We start from the raw sequence: 24,116 nt of genomic DNA, 5'->3' as shown, positions 1-24,116 counted from the left end.
AGTAGTTGTTATAAAAAGGGAAGACAACCAGAGAAACTTTACGCAAGAATAGAGGTCATTACATATATTTTCTATACCCCTCATGGTGCAAAGGAAAAACATAGGGTGGTGCCATAACTGGAAATTGGAGCACAGAACAGTGACTACTTAGCAACTGATAAGCTAGATTCTTTTGACCTAACCCATGAATGACTCACTAGCACCCTGGACCTGACACTCTATTTGAATCACAATTTTGCAAAAGGATCAGTGCAGCAGTTATTGCTTTGACATATATGCATGGCAATGCATTTGGAATAGAAACTTAATTTCTCTAGCGGACAATGTACCTTTAACAACTTATTCTGGAAGTGTGCCATATTTGCAAAACATACATTGCATTATGTCCCATTAAATGAAGATAATTTTGTATGCAGATACGAAACCAGATGTTTTATTATTATCACTTAGCTACTCATAATCTCACATTGAGACACAAATTGAGCAATAATTTAGAGCTGTTAATTTTGTGTTCAAACATTAACTTGCTTAGCAACCTAAAGATATGTTAATTAAAAACTTGTATGAAACTGAAAAATTACATAATAATCACCTGTGCAACCAACCTAGCAAGTAATGCCAGGCGCATCTGACTACAATCTGTCACACATAAATGCTTGTAAGAGTGAATAATCCGTTTAACGGCAAATTTTCTAGCACTTTGTTGCTGTTCTTCGGTTAGCTCCACATATAGTGGAAGTTGAGGTAGATCATGACAGGTATCTTCAGATGCAGATTCATTTGAAAGGCCTGGAGAATGCTGATCAAATTCTGGAAAATATGACATATCAACTTCATCTTTCACTGCAACATCTGGAAACTCTACTGCAACAAAGTCATCACTAGTGTGAACAGCAGAATCTGTGGGATCTGAAGTCTTGACCTGTTTTGCAGGGGCAATTTCCTCTGGTTCAAGAACCTCCTCCTTGTGAACTGATTGACCCATCCCAGAAATCATTGGACCTTCTATTTCCTCCTCCTTGGAGATAACAGGCTCTGAAGAATTTTCAAATCTTGTCCCAAAAGAAAGTGAATTAGGCTTACTCAAAGGAATAAAACCATCAGATTCAGATTGCAAGGAAGTAGCATCCTCTACAATAGGATTCAATGCAAGTCCAGTAGAAACAGCTATACGCCGTGGATCTAGCCGACGAGGATCCTGAAAAAGATATTAGGGAGTTATTTTAAAATAACTAAAAAATCAAAATGTATTAAAGGAAAAAGTAAATCAGCTGATAACAAAAAAAGGGGTGAAGTCTACCCTCCGTGGATCTCGTTTTGAATCAGTAGGAAAATTATTTGCAGTAGACAAGTCAGAAACCAAAGAACTAGTTATAGTAGCAGAAGAAAAAGGCATCTGCAAAGGGAGAGTTGGGGATTGCACAGAATTTGCTCGAGGAGACCCAGAATTAACTTGTCCTGCATTATTTAAAGAGCTTATCTGGCGAGGTACTGAGAAATTCCCAACCCCTGTTAAGGGAGGGGGAGTCATAGGCAAGTGCCGCATGTTAGTTATAACAATATCAGCCAACAAATCAGGATGAATTTTTGAGATAAGGATTTCAAGTGATTCGGCGCCTCTTTCTCCTTCAGCAAGCAAAGCACCAATCATTGCAATCATCTTTTCTACAGGAGTTAATTCACCATCCAACAAGGGAATATCATGGGAGAGACCATTAACAGAACTGCTATCCCGCAAAAAATCATTACTTTGAACAGGGACACCCAAATAGGTCTCTGGACCATGACGCATTTTCTTAGAAGGTATCTCATGGTTATTAGCTGAGTCTTCATTGTCCAAAGGCACAGATCTCTTTTTTAACAGATCCCCTGTAACAGGTAGCTGGCTTGACAGTTGATCATCCTGAGAAAGGAAGATAGAGAAACAAAAACCATTTGACTAGACTATACTAAAAGGAGAAAGAGAAGAACAACTTCTAAGCTAAGGATGCTGCTACCAACAATTACCTTCCCCAACCGAGCCTCACGTAAAGCACGTTCAGCATTTTTGATCATTTTGTCAACTTGCCGGATAGCTTGATCTGCTGCATCTCCAGCATTCATAGTTCGTAGAGCCCGAACCAACCTATCTCTTGACTGATACAAAAGACAGACAAATAGAAAAAAGAATTAATAATAAAAAGAAAAAGAGTCACAACTTATATACTTAATTTCATTTTACTAGTTTGAGCCTGTTTTTGTTGCCTGTTCAAAGGAATATCCTTATCATTTGTGCAAAATGGAAACAATTATGCACTCACTAAAGGTAATGGGAAGTATAAATGCAAGAATTTTCAAATATTTTCAAAGAACATACAACTGTTGTGTATATGTAACATGCCAGTGTCAACAGATAATCTAGGACTTTCAGGTTTATTGGAGATCAATTAGGGAAGCTATTAGTGTTACTGCTAGTAACCTAACCTTTTATGTTACCTTACTGTATCAAAAAGCACAAAAAATCCAATCAGGACGTTCACAACAGTTCAGCAACCCAAAATCAAAATATCCATATTGAATAGAGATGACAAATTCAAAAAATAAAAAGTGTACCCATGCTACAACTATAATAATAAAGGACGGCAGCAACAGTGACAGGTCTCGTATCATCAACTATAATATTCATAACACTAAAATTAATAATGATTGTAAATGAAAAACATCTTTACCTCCATTATAGCCGGGTTAGTAGACCTAAGAAATCCCAACAGCGCAGTTCTTATGGAATACAGGATACTGGAAGTATGACAACCTTTCAGCAGCTCAAAGTTCGGATTAAAATCAAGCAGCGCAGTGAGAACTGTACCGTAGTGAAGAGGTCTCTTTCTTGCTATAGCTGCAAGACTATCAAAAAATAAATGCAGTATGAGATGAGTGGTTAATAGTTAAAACAGCAGGATTAGGAGTACAAAATAAAATGAAATCAATGTTTTAAGCAGAACACAAATATGATGCAAGAATCCAAAGATAAGAAGGGCAGAAACCAATAACTAAATTTTCATTTTGGAAAGATGAAAATCAACTTAGAAGCACATCTTCCTATGGATAAAGAAATGACTCTGAACTTAGGGCAAACATTCAACATCATACACACAAATTAATACAATTCACAAAACAGCCAAAGGTTGAAACTTCATATGCAAAGCAACACCTTGATTGTTACCACAACTATTATCTACAGGAACTTAAACATGTCAGTGAATTTTAGCTCCCAACAGAATAAGAAAGTGATAAAATACAATAAAAATAAAATATATGATTTAAAAAATATCAGAAACTCTTGTATGGCTCTACAACAGTGTTTCATCAAACACAATAATAGTAAAATAATATATTAAATACATAATACATGATACCCAGGACTCTACGAACAACAACCACATTTTAGACACTACATTTTCTTCAAAAGAGGATATTACATATTTTTAATAAAACTGAACAAAGGAGAAAAACTAGATCTTCAAAAAGAGCCCTAACTGAAGTCTAATTGCTGATTTTCAATAGATCTTATCCTACCTGTTTTACAAAACTTAAAAGTAATAAAAGCTAGCCTACATTGACAATTTTTGCTCAAGTATGTCAGCAGTGCTATTTTAAAAAATAAATAATAAAGTAGCAAGGTTTTGTCTATTTGCTTCTCTTCCTTTATTATCTAATTATTCCTTCTCTGAGGTTAGCAACTCCCATATAATACAAAGACCAAATAAACATCTTGGAAAATGAAGGCCGAATGAGTAAAACGTCCCACCCCACATGCTTGCTCCAAAAAGATGGAACTATACCAGCTCCCAAGAATGAGATTGAGAGCATAGGAGAAGGTAATGGAAGTTATTGCTCCCAATAATGAGTGGCAATTTCAAAGTTATTTTAGCATGTTTACAGACTTTTATATATAACCCTATTATGCATCCCCAAAACAATTTAACTTTGTCGACCTACATAATTAAGTTAGATTGCTAACTTGCCCAATGAGCATCCCCAAAACAATTTAACTTTGTCGACCTACATAATCAAGTTAGATTGCTAACTTTCCCAATGAGCATCCCTAACTGTTCTTCAACCATACTAATGATGACACCCAAGAGAAATAGCTCAAATGGCCAGGCATATGGTTTGCTCCAACAAAGTCTGAGGTTTGAGTTTCTTGATCCTCAAATATTGTAGGGTTAGGCAGTGAGCCTAGTTTCCAAAAATAAAAATACCATACTAATGATGAACTAGGTGAAACTAAACCTACCACCACAGGGCTTTGTTCTTTTTGAGCTTATGGTCATAATAAGAGATCATTTGTTATTTGATTTATTACTTAGAACTCCCTCAGTATCATCTAAAGAGTTCTAGTTTATATCTTTTAATAAACAAACAAGATGATGAGTTCAACACTCAATGTAAACAAAACACATTCACTGGGGCAACATAGTGTGCATGCACAACAAAATTTACATCCTTTGTCAACATGGTTAAGGCCACTAATAGACATCTGTAATTTATGCTCAGTATAAAATACACAAAACCTTGACTGAGTAAAAGTATCAATCAAATTAAAGCTAAAATGCAACATCGACTTTCATATACATAACAAGAGCAATATTACAAGGGTAGTAAACACATACAAGGTAGCATGATTTGGAAAAGAGCACTCCAGATGTCAAAGAAATAATAAATCAAATTGACTAAACCTTCAGGAGCACAATCAGCAGGAATCTGGCAAAAATATATGAAACATAATTGTGGCTGAAAGGTACAATCAGCAGGAATCTTAAGACTGTCAAAACCATTGAGGAACATGACTAAAGTCGCACACACAATTCAGCAATGTAATATATGAAACATTGACAGATCTATATCGCAAACGTTCATGAGTGACTAAACAAATTTAGGGGCAACTTAACACTTTCCTTGTGACTCTCTAAGAGTAGGTTAATTAAATAAATGGACATGACAGAACTAATGAATATTCCATAAATTGATAAAGCATAAAATTCAATGAAATAAGAATAAAGAATAAACTCAGCTCGCAACTACTTCCAGTTCCTTGCATTACGTAACACCAGTAAACTTACAAAGCCTTAAACTTACAAAGCCTTAAGCCTAAACATAGTTTAACAGTAATTCCATTCCAATTCCACACCTTTAATCAATGCAGACCAATATACTCCTCTCAAGCCTTGAAACTAGAACAGACTTCACTACCAAATTATCACTCTATTTACTAAAATGATAAACTGATCTCCAAGAATTACCTGCTGCTACATGCACAAATATTTTATGCATGCCTAGGTTATGAAAAGCAATTTTTTTCCTCCAGAAAAATTAGTAAATGTTGAACAAGAATTGCTCCTCTAAACTCCAAAACATGCTATTAGAATAAGCCCCGCATACATCATCTCAGTCAACATCTTGAAGTTGCCCAAAACAACATTATAAAGAAATGCTTTGTAAATACACAAATGGTTTGCCAAAAAAAAAATAATGATTCGATCGTCATGACAAGAAAACCACAAACTTGTGTAATTGGTAAACCTATTCCTAAGCCTCTCTTAGGGAGGCATACTTCACATCAAGATTAATTCAAGCACTTGGTCTCACTACCAGCAAGTTGTTAGCACAGGCACCCTCACAGCAAAACTTGCTCAAATTCGCATTTAACTAGCAAGTTCCACGAGAATGCCAGCAGTACTGAAGTTTCCCAACCCCAATCCTGTACACAAGCAGTTTTCATTTCAGTCTAAATGATATACCACCTTCGAGAAAATCTAATGAATTTTAATTCTTTAAGGAAATAAACTTCCAAGCAAGGACCACAGATTTTACTCTGCTGTGTTTTAGGAAAGCTCCCTGCACATTACCTGTAGATTTACAATCCTATGGTAAGAACGAATTTTACAGCTTCGCCATTCTCTCAATTAATCCATGTTCACATAATTGAGATCTAGCTAAAAGGATCATCAATAGATTTGACTTGTAAATGACTTGAAGCTAAAAATGCTACCAACAGATATTCCGTGATAGATCTATTAGTTTTAGCTCATCTAGCATTAAAAAATCATGGGTCAATATATTCCACAATCAAATACCAATTCAAAAGCCTACCATACATGACATATTTGACTAGAAGATAGTGAGAACCAAACAGTAATAACAATTTAACCATATTTGAACAAAAGCAACAAAATATATATGCTGCTTATAGTAATTTAAAATTGAATGTTTGTCGCTAGGGTGGTGCCTTCATGTAGATGCACCCCACTAGTAAACACTTGACAATTGACATGCTTACATCCTTTACAGGTGCATTTCTCTTTAAAACAGTACATCCCCAAGAAAAAGTGAACATTAATATGAATCACAGATTCTAAACTTTCAATAGCTTCGTACTAAGGAAAATTGACTACGTATCTTCTCATAGTCCTCCATCAGATATTAGATTTCATTCTCATATCCCAATATATAGCTATTAAAAGCTTTCAAATCCCTGCAAATGCCAGCAGACCTAACAGTCCACAATTTTGCCACAAAACTACGCATGATGAGTTGGTAAGTGATCACCTTCCCTAGAATACTATTGAGACAAACTAAAGCAATAAACAGAAGGCATGCTCATAATTACAACAGAAGAAGCATTCAGCCTAGCAGCAGAGGATCACCAAATATATTAATAACACTCTGAAGCATCAAATAAAATTGTTGACACAGTGCTTCATCAGAATGACCTTTGATGTTCCAATACAGGACACACTTTCTAAGACAGGTACTACAGTATCTCTGCTCTTGACTCTTAACCACTTTTTTAATGATTATATATATAAACATATACCAGCCTTTAAACTTATACTTAACTTCTTCAGAAATTTTGACTCTAGAAAAACAGATAGCAAATTCTATCTATAATGAATAGCTAAGGGAAACTAATAATTAAATGTGGAGTGAACACCATACAAAATTTAGTAAATTATTCAATCTTTGAAGTTATCAATTTGATCATAGATAACACCATACTGAGAAATGGCAATGACCATTACCATTACCATGATCCTAAATTGTATCTGAAAATAGAATCAAGGTTTATAAAATAACTTCAACAAAGTTTTTTCCAATGTAACAGAAAACTCATATAAAGTACCAACAGTCATGCCACCAATGAATGCTGCAGGAATTAGTAGAGATTGTAAGGGCTGATAAGCACTGATACAACACAAGTCAACCACCCAATTACTCTGGCAGGCTATTTATCAAAGTTGCTTGAATGCATATCCTAAAGAAAATGAATTTGCAGATTAGCATTTATAAGATTTTCAAAGATGATGTTACTCGACCATATTTTACTCTGCAGATATCAGATCATAGATATGGCTAACAAATTATAAGGTGGATTTGATGATAGATTTATAATCTAATTTGAAAAAGAGGTATATACCATATTACCATCATCAAAAACAGAGATCGATTTTCAAAGCCAACAACGGCAATTATTCACAAAGATGCATAATATTGATCACACAACCAGATAATTAAAGGATAATAAAGAAATGAGAAAAAAGTTAAAAACAGATTGAATTCAATATAATGCAGCAAAGAGTCACAAATAAAACAAAATGAGAGCAGTGAAGTAAAATGTTACTCAGAATATCTAGCTAAAGAAAATTTTTAATTATTAAGTGTGTCAAATGTATGTCAACTGTTATAATAATCAATACATTTTCGAATAACTTGGACATTATTAGCTGTATGCACATACAGAACAGAACTTAGACAATGGTAAAGTAAATGGTCTCTCTAACAGTTTACAAGCATAAACTGCATGGCTTGATATCATATTTTCCTCAGCACACAAGACCACCATTTTATCCATCACTTATGCAACGTTGTCATCAGCAAGGGGCTCCAAAGTACCCAAACAACGTGCAGCTTACATAGTATATCCCTGTATCTCATTATCTGAATCACCAATGCAGCAGTATCCATTAACTCCGCATAAGAGAGCTCATCAGCATGCTGCAATAATATCACAACAAGCAGTTGAACTTGTTCTACAACCTGTTCCCACGCTTCTGTGATCCCCTCATAAATTTCAAGATGGTTAAAAACAGATGAAAAAATCCAGTTTACTGTTTGTACCTTTAAAGTTTTAATGCCTTCTTTATTCTGAAGATATATAAGTAACAGTAATGAGACATACTACCATCACATTTAAATTGGGGGGAATACATAAACTCGTAATAGATTTCAGGAATACAAGTTTGACGTCACATTCCTATGGAGGATTATAAAGGTAACCAGAACAAATTTCACACGACATAATGTACATTCTGAAATAAGTTTAGCTGTGTTACAACTAAGAAATGCAAATATGACAAGTCACCTTCATGTATGGTATGGAGGACTAGAATAAAGAATAACTTAACTGGAACAAATTTCAACTCCAATAGACAATGTACAATCTGGGTGCAATTTTAGTTGTGTCAACAAACATAATACCATATTTTAATTTTAAACGAGTAGAAAAGAAAAAAAAAAGCCAAATACCAAAGTTAATGGAAGAGGTGAACAAAATATATGAAAGGACAAGCTGTCCCTACAGATAATGGATGCTAGAGCCATCATATTATACATGAACATTAAGCCTATGTTTGGAAGAGAGGAAAGAAAATAAGAGAGATGGAAAATATAGAAGGGATAGAAAAGATAAAGGAAAGAAAAAAATATATGTTCTCTCCTACTTGTTTGGTAAAAGGAGAGGAAAGAAAATTATTTTATTTCTATTGATTGGTATGTAAGATAAAATTGACATTTTTTACCATTATATTAATATTTATATATTTAGCTTTATGCATTATTCATAATTTAAATATTATATTTTTCTCTTATAACTTTATCATAATTAGCATGAAAATAATTTTTTTATCATGCATACTAATCTTTTTTTCCATTTATTTTATATTCTAAAAAAATGCATATAAATAATTTATAATTTAAATTTTTAAACTAAAAAATATATAATATTTTTTCAAGATATACAAAAATGTGAAGATAAAAATAATAAATAATGTGAAAGTCAATGTCATTTTAGTCATTAAACTTCAAAAAATAAAGTCAAACGTTTTCTATTTGGTTTTCTCTCCAAAATGGAGAGAAAATATTTCAGCTGGGTACCACCACATTTTTCTATCCAATTTTCTTTTCCCCTCTCTCTTCCCTCCAACCAAACTACTCACCTTTCTAGTTCTCTCCAGTTTTCTCTTCTTTCCTCCCAGTTTTCATCCTTACCAAACATAGGGTAAAACTTAAAAATCCAAACAATTGCATTAAAATAAGCTAAATAATATAGGTAAATTGTCAAAAACCTCTAAAATCTTCGAAAAATAAAAAGTATGAAGTAAAAATTGAGATAATATCCAACCTAAATGTAAAAATCTATTGTCACACTTCTATAAGCATGTTTGGAGATTAAGGTATATTTTACAGATGGGAATGCTAGCTCGCTTACATGATAAAGTACTAAAGTAATGCAGAGAACATGAATAGACAAATGCCTTTTGTTTCCTCAACAATGACAATAAAATATGCATACTAAAAGATGGTTCAACATGAAAATATACATGTAGCTTCTCTCAACCTTGCTTAATAATACCCACATGCCAAATATTTACTTAAATTATTGCCCATGTCACCACCTTCACCAATTTCACATCATTACAGAACTCAGATATGGACGACACATTGTCAGAAAGTGAGTTGTTAAGATAAAAACAAGTAAAACCCTTAATACCAGCTAGTACAATACTCACCAATTCACAACGGTGATTGTCAAAGGACCAGGTAAACTGCTAGCTGACTGCAACAAATTCAATAGAATGTCAAGAGTCCTATTTGCCTCTGACATGAGCATGTATGGGTCAAGAACTGGGTGACCACCAACCAGCAGCGGAATATTGAAAAGCCGCCGGCTTCCTGTTACAACTAGCTTAAAATTAATATCCAAATGATCACATTCTGAGAACATGAAAACTCATATTTGGCAAAAGGTTAGCATAGAAATTAGACAAAAAGATAAGATAATTGTCTAAAACCTATTCCCATCTTCTCAGTAAAACCACAGGACCTTCAAGTAGGTCTGAATACCTTCTGCAACAGGAGCTTCAGTTTCACTAGAGTCGGATGAAAATAGCAAAACATATGATTCCAAAAATTTCAGTGCAAGCAACTTTGTCGCAACACAGCCAGGCTACAAAATCACATTAAAGAAAAACTTCAGCTGTTGAAAGTTTACGAACTATTCTTAAAGTGACTATAAAGAATGAAAGAAATTGCAATGACAAAGTCATGTTTGTTCCTCACAATACAAATAATAAAAAAATAGAAGTACAAACAACTTTGCAGAATTTACCGGCACCTATAATGCCTACCTACCTCCAATGCTATAGCAAATACTGCATCTTTGAACTTAGCCATCCACGACCAAAGTTCTTCAAGCCATCTCTCCACTTTACCACATCTTTGAAACTATTATTAATCGTACAAGTATTCAAGCCAAGTACATAATAAATTTCGGAAAAGAGGAACGTATCGAGAGAGAATTGGATTTGGGCACAAATTCATTAAAATAAGAATATGAAATACACAAAAATTCCACAAAAAGCATGAATGAAAATGAGTAAGTGAATTATGTTCTGATCAGTTATGGACTAATGAGCCATCCTATTTTTCAAAAGATGGAAAACTCCAGCAATATTAAAAACAAGTTATAGAAAACAGAAAAACAGTAAAAATTTCATTATTGCACATTCATTTGCAAACACTTAATTCACTTGAAAATAGAGAAGAAAAAATTACATATCTTGTAGAAACTTACTATTTATTAAGAATTTGGAGCTATTTTTCTCCAAGTAATTTAATTAGATTTACCGCTACATCACTAGATGCTATGAAAACAAAGTGACACGCTAATATCATTTAGTTTAATAAGGGTGAACAAAAATTTCCTTAAGCTTCTTTTGTATTAAGTTTCATATCATGTAGATTGGCGATGAATTACAAAACCATTAACTCGGCAACTAAATAAATTGGGCAGAAAAACGATCTCTTTCAAACGTATCCACAATTTATGCATAAAATTAAGGAGAAAAAATGTTTGTAAGACAACGAGAGAGAGAGAAAGACCTGCAATGACATCTCTTGTAAAACACTAGAAAAGAAATTCGAGGCGCTAACAATAGATTGTTTCGCAACGATATAGTGGTCATCTCTTAAAAGTGTCAAGAAGACGGGCATTAGTACAGAGCAATGCTCCATCGCCTTCAACCCAATTTCTTCCACTAACCTGCCAGCCATCAAAAAGCAATGAGACTCGTTAAATTTAACTATTGCATTTCTTTCCCTGGTAGCTGGTCACACGTATAGGGCCAACTGGGACATTGTTCCTGGCATAAAAAAGACACTTTCGAGGCTTGTCAAGGTCCATTTACCGGCCAGGACCATGGAAGCCTATCTCAAAATCCTAACAACGTCACAGCACGCTCAATTATTTAGTTATGTTGGAAAAAGGGGATACGCGTGAAAACAATACTCTTACTATGCAGTTAACAGATAACTTTAAACTATTAAACCCTCCCCCAATTCCAAACTAAACGCACAGTACAGCCTCCATTGGAAACCAACATTAACAAAAATAAAAAAAAACATAAACAACAAACCCCCCCCCCCCCCCCCCCCCCACCCCCTTCTTCTCTTTAAAAAAAAAAAAAAAAAAGATAAACAGGAAGGGAGAGAGAGAGAGAGCGAGAGAGAGCTTATGTGTTTAGGGTTTAGGAACTCACTCGAGGAGCGATTTTCGGACAAGGAGCTCGGGGGAGGACTGGAGCTCAACAAAATAGGGCAAAAGCTCGGTCGCAGAAGAAGGATCGAGGGACAAAAGAATATCCTTGGCCTGTCTGAGAGAAGAGAGCTTGACTGCCAAATCACCATGGTTGTTGGCGGCAGCGAGGAGAGAGAGAACTTGGTCTCTTGGAGCTCCGGCCATGAGGTCCGAGTCCGACGCCTACCTACGAATGAGAATTCCGTTTGTCAAATTAGGGTTTAGGTAGGTAAGGGAGGGCATAGAATGGAATTCAAGGTTCAAACCGCGCAATCCTGGGCTGGGTTTCCTTCACTTTCTATTTTGAACACAAACCCAACCACAAAAAACTGCTCTAGAGAATTTATAATAATATCTTATCTTTATATATTATAAATGATATTTTAATTTTATATATTATAAATGTGATTTTAATTGAAATTGTATAGTTAGTTTTAATATTTTTTTTATTAATTTCTAATACATTAGTTTTAAAGTGATCTACATAAAGTAAATAAATAACAATTGTTGACCCTCAAATTAATCAACGATACAGAGTCAGATAAATGATATAAAATGAGATGAAAACAAGAAGAAATTTAAATGGAAAAGTAAACGACACAAACGATTTATAGTGATTCGGCACTAATTGGATGGTAATGATTTACGTCTACTTAGTGTTCTTATTGATGTTTGTACGCCCTGGTTTTCCCGCGGGCTATTAGCAAGCTAAGATACGGCCTAATCATGTCTACCACGTGGACATCGCCAAGACTGGAGCTGCCATCGAATGATCCTACCTCCTTAGCTCGAGGTAACCTAAGGGTTCGCCAAGATTAGACTGAGTCTGGACTCTGAAGGCCACGGGTCGAGGGAGGCATCCAGCTCATGGTACGAGCTAGAGTTGGAAGCTGTGACATTTTATAAAGTCAACCACGCAAGGTAAACGTGCATATATCAGACATCACGTGTCTAATATATCCCTGACTTCTCGGACACGCAGCATGAACGTGCGTATTCAGACACCCACGACTGGGTTGGGCCGTGCGGCCCATTATCCCCTTACCTATTGATTAGACCACACTTCATGTGTCAGGTTTTAGGAATTAATCATGAATGTCACAGAGTTGACATGATAGGTAAGAAGGTCACGGAATGACCTTCTTACCAACTCCCAGGTGCCCTCTCCTATAAATATGGAGACCCTGGGAGTTGCAAAGGGTTGGATTCTATTGTGTAAGAAATACCATGTAAAAGAATATAAAGCATATAGCAATAATATTGACTGGTGGAGTAGAATGATTTTAACATTTGAACCACCTATAAACGTAATTGTGTCACCAGCCCATTTCCAAAAGATCATTCATCTATTTCGGTTCAACATAAGCACTAATCCCTTCCTCTTATTTTCTTAATTTCCTGTTGGCGAAGAACCGCGTCAACCAAGGGCGGACTTAGAATATATTTTTACTAGGGTAAAAAAAAAATTCAAAAAAAAAAAAACATCCATTAACAAAAATACATATGAATAATATTCTCATGAATTAAAAACAAAGTACTTGTGCTAAAGTTTGAAATAAACAAACAAAACTATAAAATCTTAAAAAAAGAAAAAAGAAAATGTAAATATTTTAGTGGGGTCAATACATCTAATTATTAAAATACTTAAAATATTACAAAAATATTAACATATGTACATGTAATTTATAAAAGTTCACTGGGGTCAGTTGACCCCACTCGTTCCACGTTACGTCCGCCACTGGCGTCAACAATGTTGAATCTCAATACTGTGATCAATGAACAGGGTTCACGAGTTTCACAAGCCCTGGGAAGCTTACAACCTCGGTGAATAAACACACTGTATTTTTCTCTCAGAGTACAAAGATCAAAAGTTCAAAAGTCCATTCCTTGAGCCCTTTTATTCTTATTTGTAGGCTCAAGAATAGTACATGGGTCAATGGGCCTTAATTATCTTTAAGATTCACGTATCTAGGTAATAAAAGAAATTACAAATTAATGCAAATATTACAAGATTGCACATCCAAAATGAAGTAAATGAAAGTATGCGATCAGACTGGTCGCACATAAGCGTGATGCTTGATAAATCAATGACTTTCTGGTCGATGGTCGAACAGAATTCATTCACTTAAAGTCGTCACGTGCCCGTCATGTGTAGGTCAATTCTGTCACGTCATCAGGACCTATTTTTGGGTAAACAATAATAAAATTATATAAATAAAAATAATAAATGAGAAATAATAATTTCTCATTATATATTTTAAAATTTTATATTAAAATATTTAAATTAATCTATCAATTATGTTTTTTAAATTATAATTGAAAAATATTTATATATTTAAATTTATTATTTTCTTTTTTTATTAATTATTTATTTTGTTATTTAATGTATTTTATTTATTTAAACATATATGTAATAGTGACATAAGACATAAATATACATATTTATTATTTTGTCATTTAATTTTTTTAATGAAAAATTATTTATTTTAATTTTTTTAGCCATTAATTAAATAATATATATTTATATATAATTTTTTGTTGGCTTTAAATTTTTTTAAATTAAATAATTAAAATTTGATCAAATAATATTTTTAAATTTATAGTTTTAATTTTTTATATATTATATACGTGAGTTTACGGAAATTGTTAGTTCCTGTTAGATTTAATTTTTTTTTTATTGTTTTCTAATACCGTTAGTTTTAAAGCCATCTAAATAAGGTAAATAAATAAATAATAATAAAATCATATAAATAAATTAAAAATAATAAATAATAAATGAGACATAACAATTTCTCATTTCATATTTTAAAATTTCATATTAAAGTATTTAAATTACTCTATCAATTCTGTTTTTTTCAACTATAACTGAAAAATCTTTATGTGTTTAAATTTATTCTGTTCCTTTTTTATTAATTCTTTATTTTGTCATTTAATATATGTTGTTTATATAAACATATATGTAGTAGTGTATAAGACATAAATATACATATTTATTATTTTGTCATTTAATTTATTTAATGAGAAATTACTTATTTTAATTGTTCTAGTCATTAATTAAATAATATATATTTAAATATAATTTTTTTTTGGCTTTAAAATTTTTAAATTAAATAATTAAAATTTGATCAAATAAAATTTTTAAATTCATAGTTTTAATTTAAAATTTTTGAATATTTTTTCTAAAAGAAAATTAGAAAAAAAATATTAAATTTTAAAATTAGAATCACCATATATAATATATAAAACAAAACATAAAAAAAAAATACTAAATTTTAAATTATTATGAAGACTAAATTTCAAACTAATAAACAACATCAAATAATTTATTTTAAAACTAGAATTCACCATATTTTTTTTATGTAAAAAGTGTGTTTCTAACGGAATCTTAATTCAACCATTTTTTTAAATTAAAAAATAAAAATTATCATATTTTTTTAAAATTATAGACAATGTTTTGGCTTAATTTTTTATAATATGTTTATGTCATTTTTTTAAGTAATATTGTTTATTAATTAAAAATTTATATGATAACAATAACAAATTAATACATTTTTTAAATAAAACTAAATAAATGTGCATGCTTTTACCTAGTAGTATAATATATATATATATATAAATATATATACGTGCATAATCCACTCACGCGACGTGCTTCATGTTTGTGATATGGCCATATTTTCGTAGGGATGTTCAAAAAATTTCGCAAAACTGATTAACCTACCCAAACCAAACTGAATAAACCAGTAAAAATACGCAACCCAGATAACCTAACGAAAATTCAAACCACATAATCAAAATGTTGTCCGTATTTTCACCCAAGGACACTTGATTCGTCTGAGTAGGACATGTGGCAGGACGTGTACTTCTTTCGATGAGGCCACGCCCCGAGGATCAGTCCTTGGGAGGTTGGTCCTACAGTCGAAGATTACTCCCCTCAGTAGAGGAAGGACACAGACATCTCCCTAGGCCATGTCCCGAGAGCTAAGAATGTCTTTCCAAGGCTATGTCTCGAGAGCTGCTTGGCAGTCCACGGGTTTCTTACCATCAGTTATATTCCAGGCCAAGGACCTTGCCCTCGGGATCTATAAGATAAGTCAGGTGTCAGCCAATGCGGGTTAACAACATCAAAGGAGTACTTGACAACCTTTTTGGGCGATTCGCCTACAGTGTTGTCGATTGTACGACTCGATAATTTGTACTCCACTACGCCGTCTGACACAGAAATACATACAACATGCCATGACAGTACCAGGGGCATGTTCCCCATAAAGTAGGTACATTTCTGCAGTGGGCCCCGCAAATCTCGCTTGGGTCGTGGTCTCTATTCAATGCAGCACAATACATTGAATTGGTATTAATCCCCCAATAACGGAAACAATGTATATTAATTACAAATTATTAGTATTAATGACTCTGGCCTCTGTAAATAGAGTTGGGGGTCTCATTGTAAAGGGTTCGATTTTTTAGAGAGAAAACACCTTGTACACAGAGCAATCTAAAGGTTGCCTGAGAATACACCATTGGAACTTGCCATCACAAGCTTTCAATCCTCTTAATACTAGAGACTCGTGGACTAGGGTTATTTTATAACCTGAATCACATAAAAATCATTGTGTTCGTATTGCTTGTTTCTTTAATCTCTAGTTTTAAGGTTGATAGCGAAAAAGACAGTCAACACTAATAATTAAGCAAGTTAGAAAATATTTCAACCCACTCAAATAACACAAATAAACCAAATAAGAGTTTATATATATTATATAATATTACATAAATTATCTTTTTTAAAAATAAAAAGAATGAAACCCTATATTTTTAACAATGAAATTATAATATAATATTTTAGTTTATTGAATTTGATTATTTGAAAACTAAAAAAAAAATATTGAAGATCGGTTTAATCCAACCAAACCGCCAAAATTATCAGGCGGGTTAAATTTTTTTTCTTATTTGGGCGAGTTACAGTTGGATGTTTGCAACCCAATATTTGCATTGGGTTACTTAAAATATGCTATAACTCAACCAAACTAATCAATATACAACCCTAATATCATGTATGAGCTTAATAGGTCCTCCATTTTCAGATTGACCCTATAATACAGAAAAGAGTTCAGCGTAAATTCCACTTTCAACCCTTTGTTTTAGAAAATTATATATATATAAAAAAAAGTATCTTTAATTATTAAAATGATCTTCTTGACACAATTTTAATCAAAACAATTTTAAATAAGACCAAAATAACTAAAATCGTGTCTACGCGACTATTTTTGACCATTTTAATTATCATAGGGATATTTTTATTATTTCCCAATACAAAGGGTCTAAAGTAGAATTTACACTTAATAGAGGGGTTTTTTTTTAAATATTCCTTCCAATAAAAACACCATAATTACATTTTAGGAAAATTTTGCAGCATAAATATCTATGTTGTTCGAATTGTTACACTTAAATCATAAGTAAAAAAATTTGCAACAAAAATACCTACTATTATGAATTTGGTACAGTCATAGGTCCTTGGTCCTTAAGTCTGACCATGGACTTACATGGCAGTCATGTGGTTAAACCTGATTAACTCAATTATTTTTTAATTTTTTAAATACTTTTAAAATTTTATATAATAAAAAATTAATTAAGAAACTAAAAAAATCTTTAAAAAAAGAAGCATAAAATATATTAACACAATATATTTACTTTTTTGATAAAAAAAACAAATTATTAGACAATTAATTCATTTATAAAACTTAAATTAAAAACATTAAACTAATTGAAACTCTATTCTTTGGCATCTTATTCGTATCTTCCATCTTCTTTTTCATTTTGTGGCAAATCTAGGTAATGACAGGACGACACATCTGAGATGGGATGGTGGGGTTTTCTGGGTTTGAGGGCGACGGAATGGGGTTTTTTGGGTTTGGGGTCCAACGAGATGGGGTTTTCTGAGCCAAGGGGTCCGACGGGGTGGTGGGCTTCGTTGATGGAATGGAGTTTTTCTAGTTTTGGTTCAAGTTTTGTTCGTGTTCTTGCTTAGAGCTTCATCAGTTTTTTTTTCTTGGATGTTTCAGTCTGTAGGTTCTTCTGGTTCGTTTGGAAATGTGAGACCAAATCTTGAAGACTCTTTCTTCTTTTTTTTTTCTTTTTTTCGAGAAATTTTGGAAAGTGTAAAGGGGTGGAAATGTGAGATTTGGGATTATTACTTTTGCAATTTTTAGATTTGATTGTGGCTCAATGTGTTTTGAGTTCTAGTTTTGATATATGAACTAAGGTTTATGTAACGTCCTAAATTTCTAATAAGGCTTAGTGCCTCGATAGTGTGTCGGGAGGGCATAATTGGATATACATGTGTGAAATTAAATGATTAAATGTGTGACTATGTGGCATTCATGATTTATATGGTAATATGAATATAGGTGCATGTCTATGTGAATTAAATATGCATATGGTAATTTTTGACCCATTGATGATATAAATGTGATTATATGCATTAAATGATTGAGACCATATTATTATGTGGATATATTTGCAGTATTCGACTCGAGGCGATCCTAGGGAGTGAATTAGCAGAATAGTCACAACATGGTCAAATGTCTAGCTCGGGGTGAGCCTAGGGGTATTTTGGGAACTTATCGTATATTTGGGATTTACCGGGTAACAGGTAATTATTTGATGATTAATTGGGCACGTCGGGATTAATTGAGAATTTATAGGACCACTTGAGGAATAGTGGGAAATGTGGTAAATGACGGGTTTGCCCTTAAAGGCAATAAGAGGCTAAGGATAAGTTAGGGGCATTTTGGTCTTTTGTGTTAAGAGATAGGCTAGGGAAAGACTTCAGGAAGTGACCAGAACCACTAGAAACCACTAAGAGTTCTCTCTCTCTCTCTCACGTTACCATCTCTATCACTCTCATTGGGGAACTTTGGAAAGCTAAAGAAGAACAACAATTCTCTGAACTTTGGGGCATGAATTTGTTGAAGAATTGAAGCTGGATTATTTGAGGATCAGTTCAGGGTCGAAATCGTTATCAAGGTAAGGTTTAAAACCAGTTTATTAGGTTAATTTCTATGTTCAAGTTAAGCTTTCCTTAAGTTTTTATCCTAAGTATGAATCTTGAGATTTAAGGTAGTTTTGAGCTAGTTTATAGGTCATAATTGTTGTATATGCTGCACTGAACTTGTTGGGGGTTTGATTTTGGAAAAAATGAGGTTTTTGGTAGGGAAATTATGAAGATTTTTGGATTGAAAACGTTGAGGATTTATGGGTTTTGGGCTCGAGCTGCGGCCCTGTTCTTCAGGCGCCACGACCCGTGTGCGTGAGAAGGCCTTGGGGGTCCCTAAAGTTGCACAAGCGTCGCGGCGCAGGTTAAGGCGCGCCACAGCCCGTGTCTTCCAAGAGAGAGCCCCCTTGCTCTTTGACTTGTAGCGCGCTGCGGCCCTTAAGGCCTGGGCTGCAACTCTAATTGAGAGAAATAGCCCAACCAGGCTTTTAGGCTCGAGAACTCAAACCTAAGTGCTCGGGAAGGATTCTACTACGATTTAGTAGAATTCGAGGTCCAGAAGGCTAGTATGTTATTCTGAAGTTTTTTAATTGGTTTAGGTTTTAATGGTTATCCATTATTTCTTTGTGACTAGGGTTACCATTAAGGCTTGGGATTGAGGATCATGCTCGGGACTGCTCTACACCTTCAGCTCGGGACTCGAGGTAAGAAAACTGCACCCGGGCTGTGATTGGGGCTTGGACCCCTATTAACGAATATTCTTATGATTTTGAATATATCTATATTTGAGAATATCTAGTAAGGCATACATGTTTGTGTTGCGATCGATTGCGTGTTCCGCAATCTATTCATTTATTATATATGATCTGAAAGTTCGGCCTAAGGGAGCTGGGGCTAATGTTAAGCGTGCGGAACGCAACCTGGCCTAAGGATGTTGGGGTCAGCTAAATGACTAGAGGGCTCGATGTAACGCCCCACTACCTTAGAGCCATTACTAAGTGGGTTTAAAGTGTGCATTTAACTTGCTAATCAAGAATTTAGGCCAAAAGTGTAACTAAACTGTATTAAAATCACATAATTTGAAAGTATAGCCATTCATTGAAAATTATAAAGCGTTTAACATTCGGGATCCCCAAAATACTATTTATAAATATTTACAACTCAAAAATATGATTAAAGTCGACTAAACGACAAAATATAATTTAGTACAATACATCTCCCAAAAATACCCCTGGCCGTGGCAGCCAGGCAAGCCAAACATGTGCGCGTCACTTCACACTCTCTGTACTCATGGTTGGTCGACTTTCCCCTAGCCCTTACCTACACCATAGAGCATCCATGAGCCGAAGCCCAGCAAGAAAACTCACACAAACATATAACATATGCATATCTTTCACTTATCACATAATCAAACCGCTAACAAGCTAAACACATACGGCCATGCCGTCCCAGACGCTTTACTAGGCCCTGGGTTCGTGGTCTATACCGTGAGGATATCCCAGGTGTGACAGTCAGTATCCCGTGATCCGTAAGGGGAAAGACCGGGTAAAGCTGTGCAATCCCACACCGCTTAGGGAAGGTCAAGTGTGATGATTCTTAGACTGTGTAGGTATGAGACTACACAATTGAAGATGGCTTAAATGGATTGATGAGTACTACCTATATCAACAAGATGCATCTTCTTTTCGGTGGCCCATCACTTGAGAACTCCAAAGTTAAGCGTGCTTGACCTGGAGTAATCTCAAGATGGGTGACCTCTTGGGAAGTTTTCCCAGGAAGCGTGCGAGTGAGGACAAAGCACGCTGGAAAGACTCATGTTGGTTTGTAGGGCCAGTTGTCATTCCAAGAAGCACCCATAGTGACGTGGGGCGTCACAAAATGGTATCAGAGCCTTGACCCAGCCGGAAGTGTGGCCGACGGGGACATCGGGCCCGTAAGGGGGGTGATTGTGACAGTCAGTATCCCGTGATCCGTAAGGGGAAAGATCAAGTAAAGCTGTGCAATCCCACATCGCCTGGGGAAGGTCAAGTGTGATGATTCTTAGACTGTGTAGGTATGAGACTACACAATTGAAGAGAGCTTAAATGGATTGATGGGTACTACATATAGCAACAAGATGCATCTTCTTTTTGGTGGCCCATCACTTGAGAACTCCAAAGTTAAGCGTGCTTGACCTGGAGTAATCTCAAGATGGGTGACCTCCTGGGAAGTTTTCCCAGGAAGCGTGCGAGTGAGGACAAAGCACGCTGGAAAGACTCATGTTGGTTTGTAGGGCCAGTCGTCATTCCAAGAAGCACCCATAGTGACGTGGGGCGTCACACCAGGTATCCTTTAGGGTCTCACCCTGGCAACTCGCACTCCGTGTGCTAAACGCTGCTCCCGACGCTTTGCTGTTCTCGGCCTTCGCTGTTCTCGACCTTCGTCGTTCCCGGCTCTTGTCGTTCATTCACATATATGCACACATAGCATAATTAAACAAATACTTAAATGCGTATAAACATACTCTGTAACGACCCAAAATCGCTAATAAGGCTTAAGGGCCTTGATTAGTGTGCCTGGAGGGCATAATGGGATTTTGTGTGTGACTTTAATGAGTTAAATGCATGATTATGATTTAATGCATGTTATATGACTATTTGATTATTTTAGATGCATGACTATGTGAATTAGTATGCATGTAGACCTGATTATCTTAGAAAGAGCATAATTGTAATTTGGCCATTTTGGGCATGACTGTGTTGATATCTGTGATCTGTGACTCGAGACGATCCTAGAATGAGGGGGTTAGCGGAAAAGTCAAAGTGGGAATTTATACCCAGCTTGGGGTTAAGCCTGGGGAGTTTAAATGGGAATTTGGAAATATATTGAGGTTAATCTTGATGATGTGGGATATATTTGGAGATTAATTAGGTGTTGGGTAGCAAGCGGGAAATTATTAGAGACACTCGAGGAATTAGTGGGAAATGGGTAAAATGACTAAAATGGCCCTACATGGACAAAAAGGGTTAGATTTAATAGGGAGGGCATTTTGGTCTTTAGGCTTTTTAGAGATAAGTTAAAGGGAGCTTTATACTTAGTGGAATTGGTAGAAAAAGAGTGATAGGGCTGAAAAAGAAAGAAAGAAGGAAGAAAAAAGGAAAAGAGAGAAAAAATTGAGGGGTTTGGTTTCAAAGGAACGGTTTGTGGCTCTCCCACCATTTCCCTTCATTTTTCTTGGAGCTAAGCTTAGTGGTGAGCTAGGGTAAGCTGAGCATCAAGGATCCTAAGCTAGACTTGAAGATTGGCAAGGGATTAGCAAGAACACATCAAGCATTGAGGTAAGTTTTAGAAATTTCAGTTTTAGGGTTTGACTGGTTTGAGCTGTGTATTTAAGCTAATTAGATGGGGATTTTTGGGGAAATCAGGCCAAGGTTGTGAAGGAGCAAACTAAGGAGGTTTAGGATTCAACTCAAGGTCGAATTTCCATCCACGGTATGATTTCTAAGTCCTTAACTTTGATGTTTGACTGAATTTCTGGGTTTAGGGTTCATTGTGGTAGATCTTGAGTTTTGGGTTGCTTGAGCTTGGGTTATGAGTTCTTGGGATGAGTGTGAGGTGTTGATAAGTTTGTTTTTGGGTTTGGGAAAGATTTGGACAAGTTTGGGGTTGAAATGGTTGAAAGAAATCGCAGAAAACGATTTTTGGGGTTGCCAGTCTGCAACTAGCGCTAGTCTTTGGGCGCTGTAGCGCTAGGCCCTGTTTCTGGGGATGTGTTGTTCTGCTTGTAGCGCTACAACGCCCTCTTAAGAGCGCTGTAGCGCTGCACTGTTCACAGAAAGGGGTTTTTGGGCTTTTGTTGAGGGATTTTGACCTAGGGTTCGGGGCTCGATTCCACCACCTTGTTTTGTGGATCTAGGACTTCCCGGGGGCTCGGGATTGGTCCCGAGGCTAGGTTTTGGACTTGAGGTTTGTTAATGACTTTGACTTATGGATTTTGTTTAGGTGAGCACTATGGCTCGAGTAGGATCGTGCCCAAGGAGTCAGGTGATCAAAGCTATCGAATTGAAAGGTAAGAAAATCTTAACACCCGAGAACAAGGCATGGGCCCACAGTGTTATTGCAGGGCATCGCCCTAGATTGTATTATGTGCGAATGTATAACCTTAAATGAATTATTATATGTTTGAATGATTATTTCGAAATGTACTATATGTGTAACGCCCTACTTCCTTAGAGCCGTTACTAAGTGAGTTTTTAAGACAAAACAGTGTGCAATGAACTCGCTAACCGAGGTTTTGAAACAAAAGTGTGACTAATTAAAAGTTAAGGCTGTAATCTTTGAAAATGCGTCGTTTCATTAAAACTTCTATTATTAAACATTTGGGATCCCAAAATGAGGTTTGAAAACTAATTACATCTTGAAATAAGGTTACAGTTGAGAAATCATAAAATCATGGATTATTACAGCCATTTTCGAATAAACCCCCAACCAAAGCAGTCGGGCAGGCCAAACATGTACGCGTCGCTTCACGCTCTCCGTACTCATGGTTGGTTGACTCAGTCCTTGCTTCTACCTGCCACACGGAGCACCCGTGAGCCGAAGCCCAGCAAGAAAACCCAAATAATACATAACATATGCAATTCATATAGCTGGCATAATTCACTGATAAATAGGAAAACCATCATAATAAACAAGCACGGCCATGCCGCCCCAGAGGCCTTACCAAAGCCTGGGGTTTCGGTTCTCACCGCGAGGATAACTCATGTATCCCTTGGGTCCCACCCTGAATATAAGCATCCCAAGTGCTGTGTGTTACTTTCGGCCCCACGGCCGTACCCGGCCTACGCCGCACTCGGCCCTTGCCGTTCATTTCATTATAATCACACATATAGTACATTCGAATAATCATTCACACACATCATGATTCATTTAAGGTTAAACATATGCACATAATACAATCTGGGGCCATGCCCTGCAATCACACAGTGGGGCCATGCCCTATTCTCGGGTGTTACGGTTTTCTTACCTGTGTCCCGAGCTTCCTGATGCACTCACGCCGCGAGCACGGTCCTCAAGCACGAGCCTCTCCAATAACCTAGTCACAACACACAAGAAACATCCCTCAACACTAATCAAATCAAGGATCGCTTCCCGGGACCAATCCCGCACTCCCGGGACCTCTAAAACCTTAAAACAACACCCCGGAGACATCCCCCGAACTCCCGGAGCAAAGGCCTAAAATTGCCTAAAAAT

The 24,116-nt window shown here is 35.4% G+C and overlaps 1 protein-coding gene across 2 annotated transcripts in view; it reads right to left on the bottom strand.

Moving 5' to 3' along the window:
• The window catches only part of LOC133804695 (uncharacterized), a 61,185-nt gene extending 48,952 nt beyond the window's left edge, over positions 1-12,233 (bottom strand). Inside the window, exons 1-10 of one of the 2 annotated variants that reach the window (XM_062242838.1) lie at positions 12,160-12,233; positions 11,856-12,080; positions 11,200-11,359; positions 10,450-10,542; positions 10,162-10,264; positions 9,828-9,990; positions 2,709-2,883; positions 2,008-2,136; positions 1,301-1,903; positions 593-1,198 (exon numbers count right to left, since the gene is read on the bottom strand). In XM_062242838.1, coding sequence (XP_062098822.1) covers positions 593-1,198; positions 1,301-1,903; positions 2,008-2,136; positions 2,709-2,883; positions 9,828-9,990; positions 10,162-10,264; positions 10,450-10,542; positions 11,200-11,359; positions 11,856-12,058 — 2,235 coding nt within the window. In that variant the 5' untranslated portion in view covers positions 12,059-12,080; positions 12,160-12,233. Of the gene's footprint in view, positions 1-592; positions 1,199-1,300; positions 1,904-2,007; positions 2,137-2,708; positions 2,884-9,827; positions 9,991-10,161; positions 10,265-10,449; positions 10,543-11,199; positions 11,360-11,855 lie in introns of both variants that reach the window. The other variant, XM_062242837.1, reaches the window with a different exon arrangement.
• Between the last annotated feature and the right edge of the window lie 11,883 nt (positions 12,234-24,116).

Source organism: Humulus lupulus, chromosome X, assembly GCF_963169125.1.
Source record: "Humulus lupulus chromosome X, drHumLupu1.1, whole genome shotgun sequence".
NCBI lineage: Eukaryota > Viridiplantae > Streptophyta > Magnoliopsida > Rosales > Cannabaceae > Humulus > Humulus lupulus.
The sequence above is the reverse complement of the archived record's forward strand: the minus strand, read 5'-3'. Positions and strand labels throughout refer to the sequence as shown.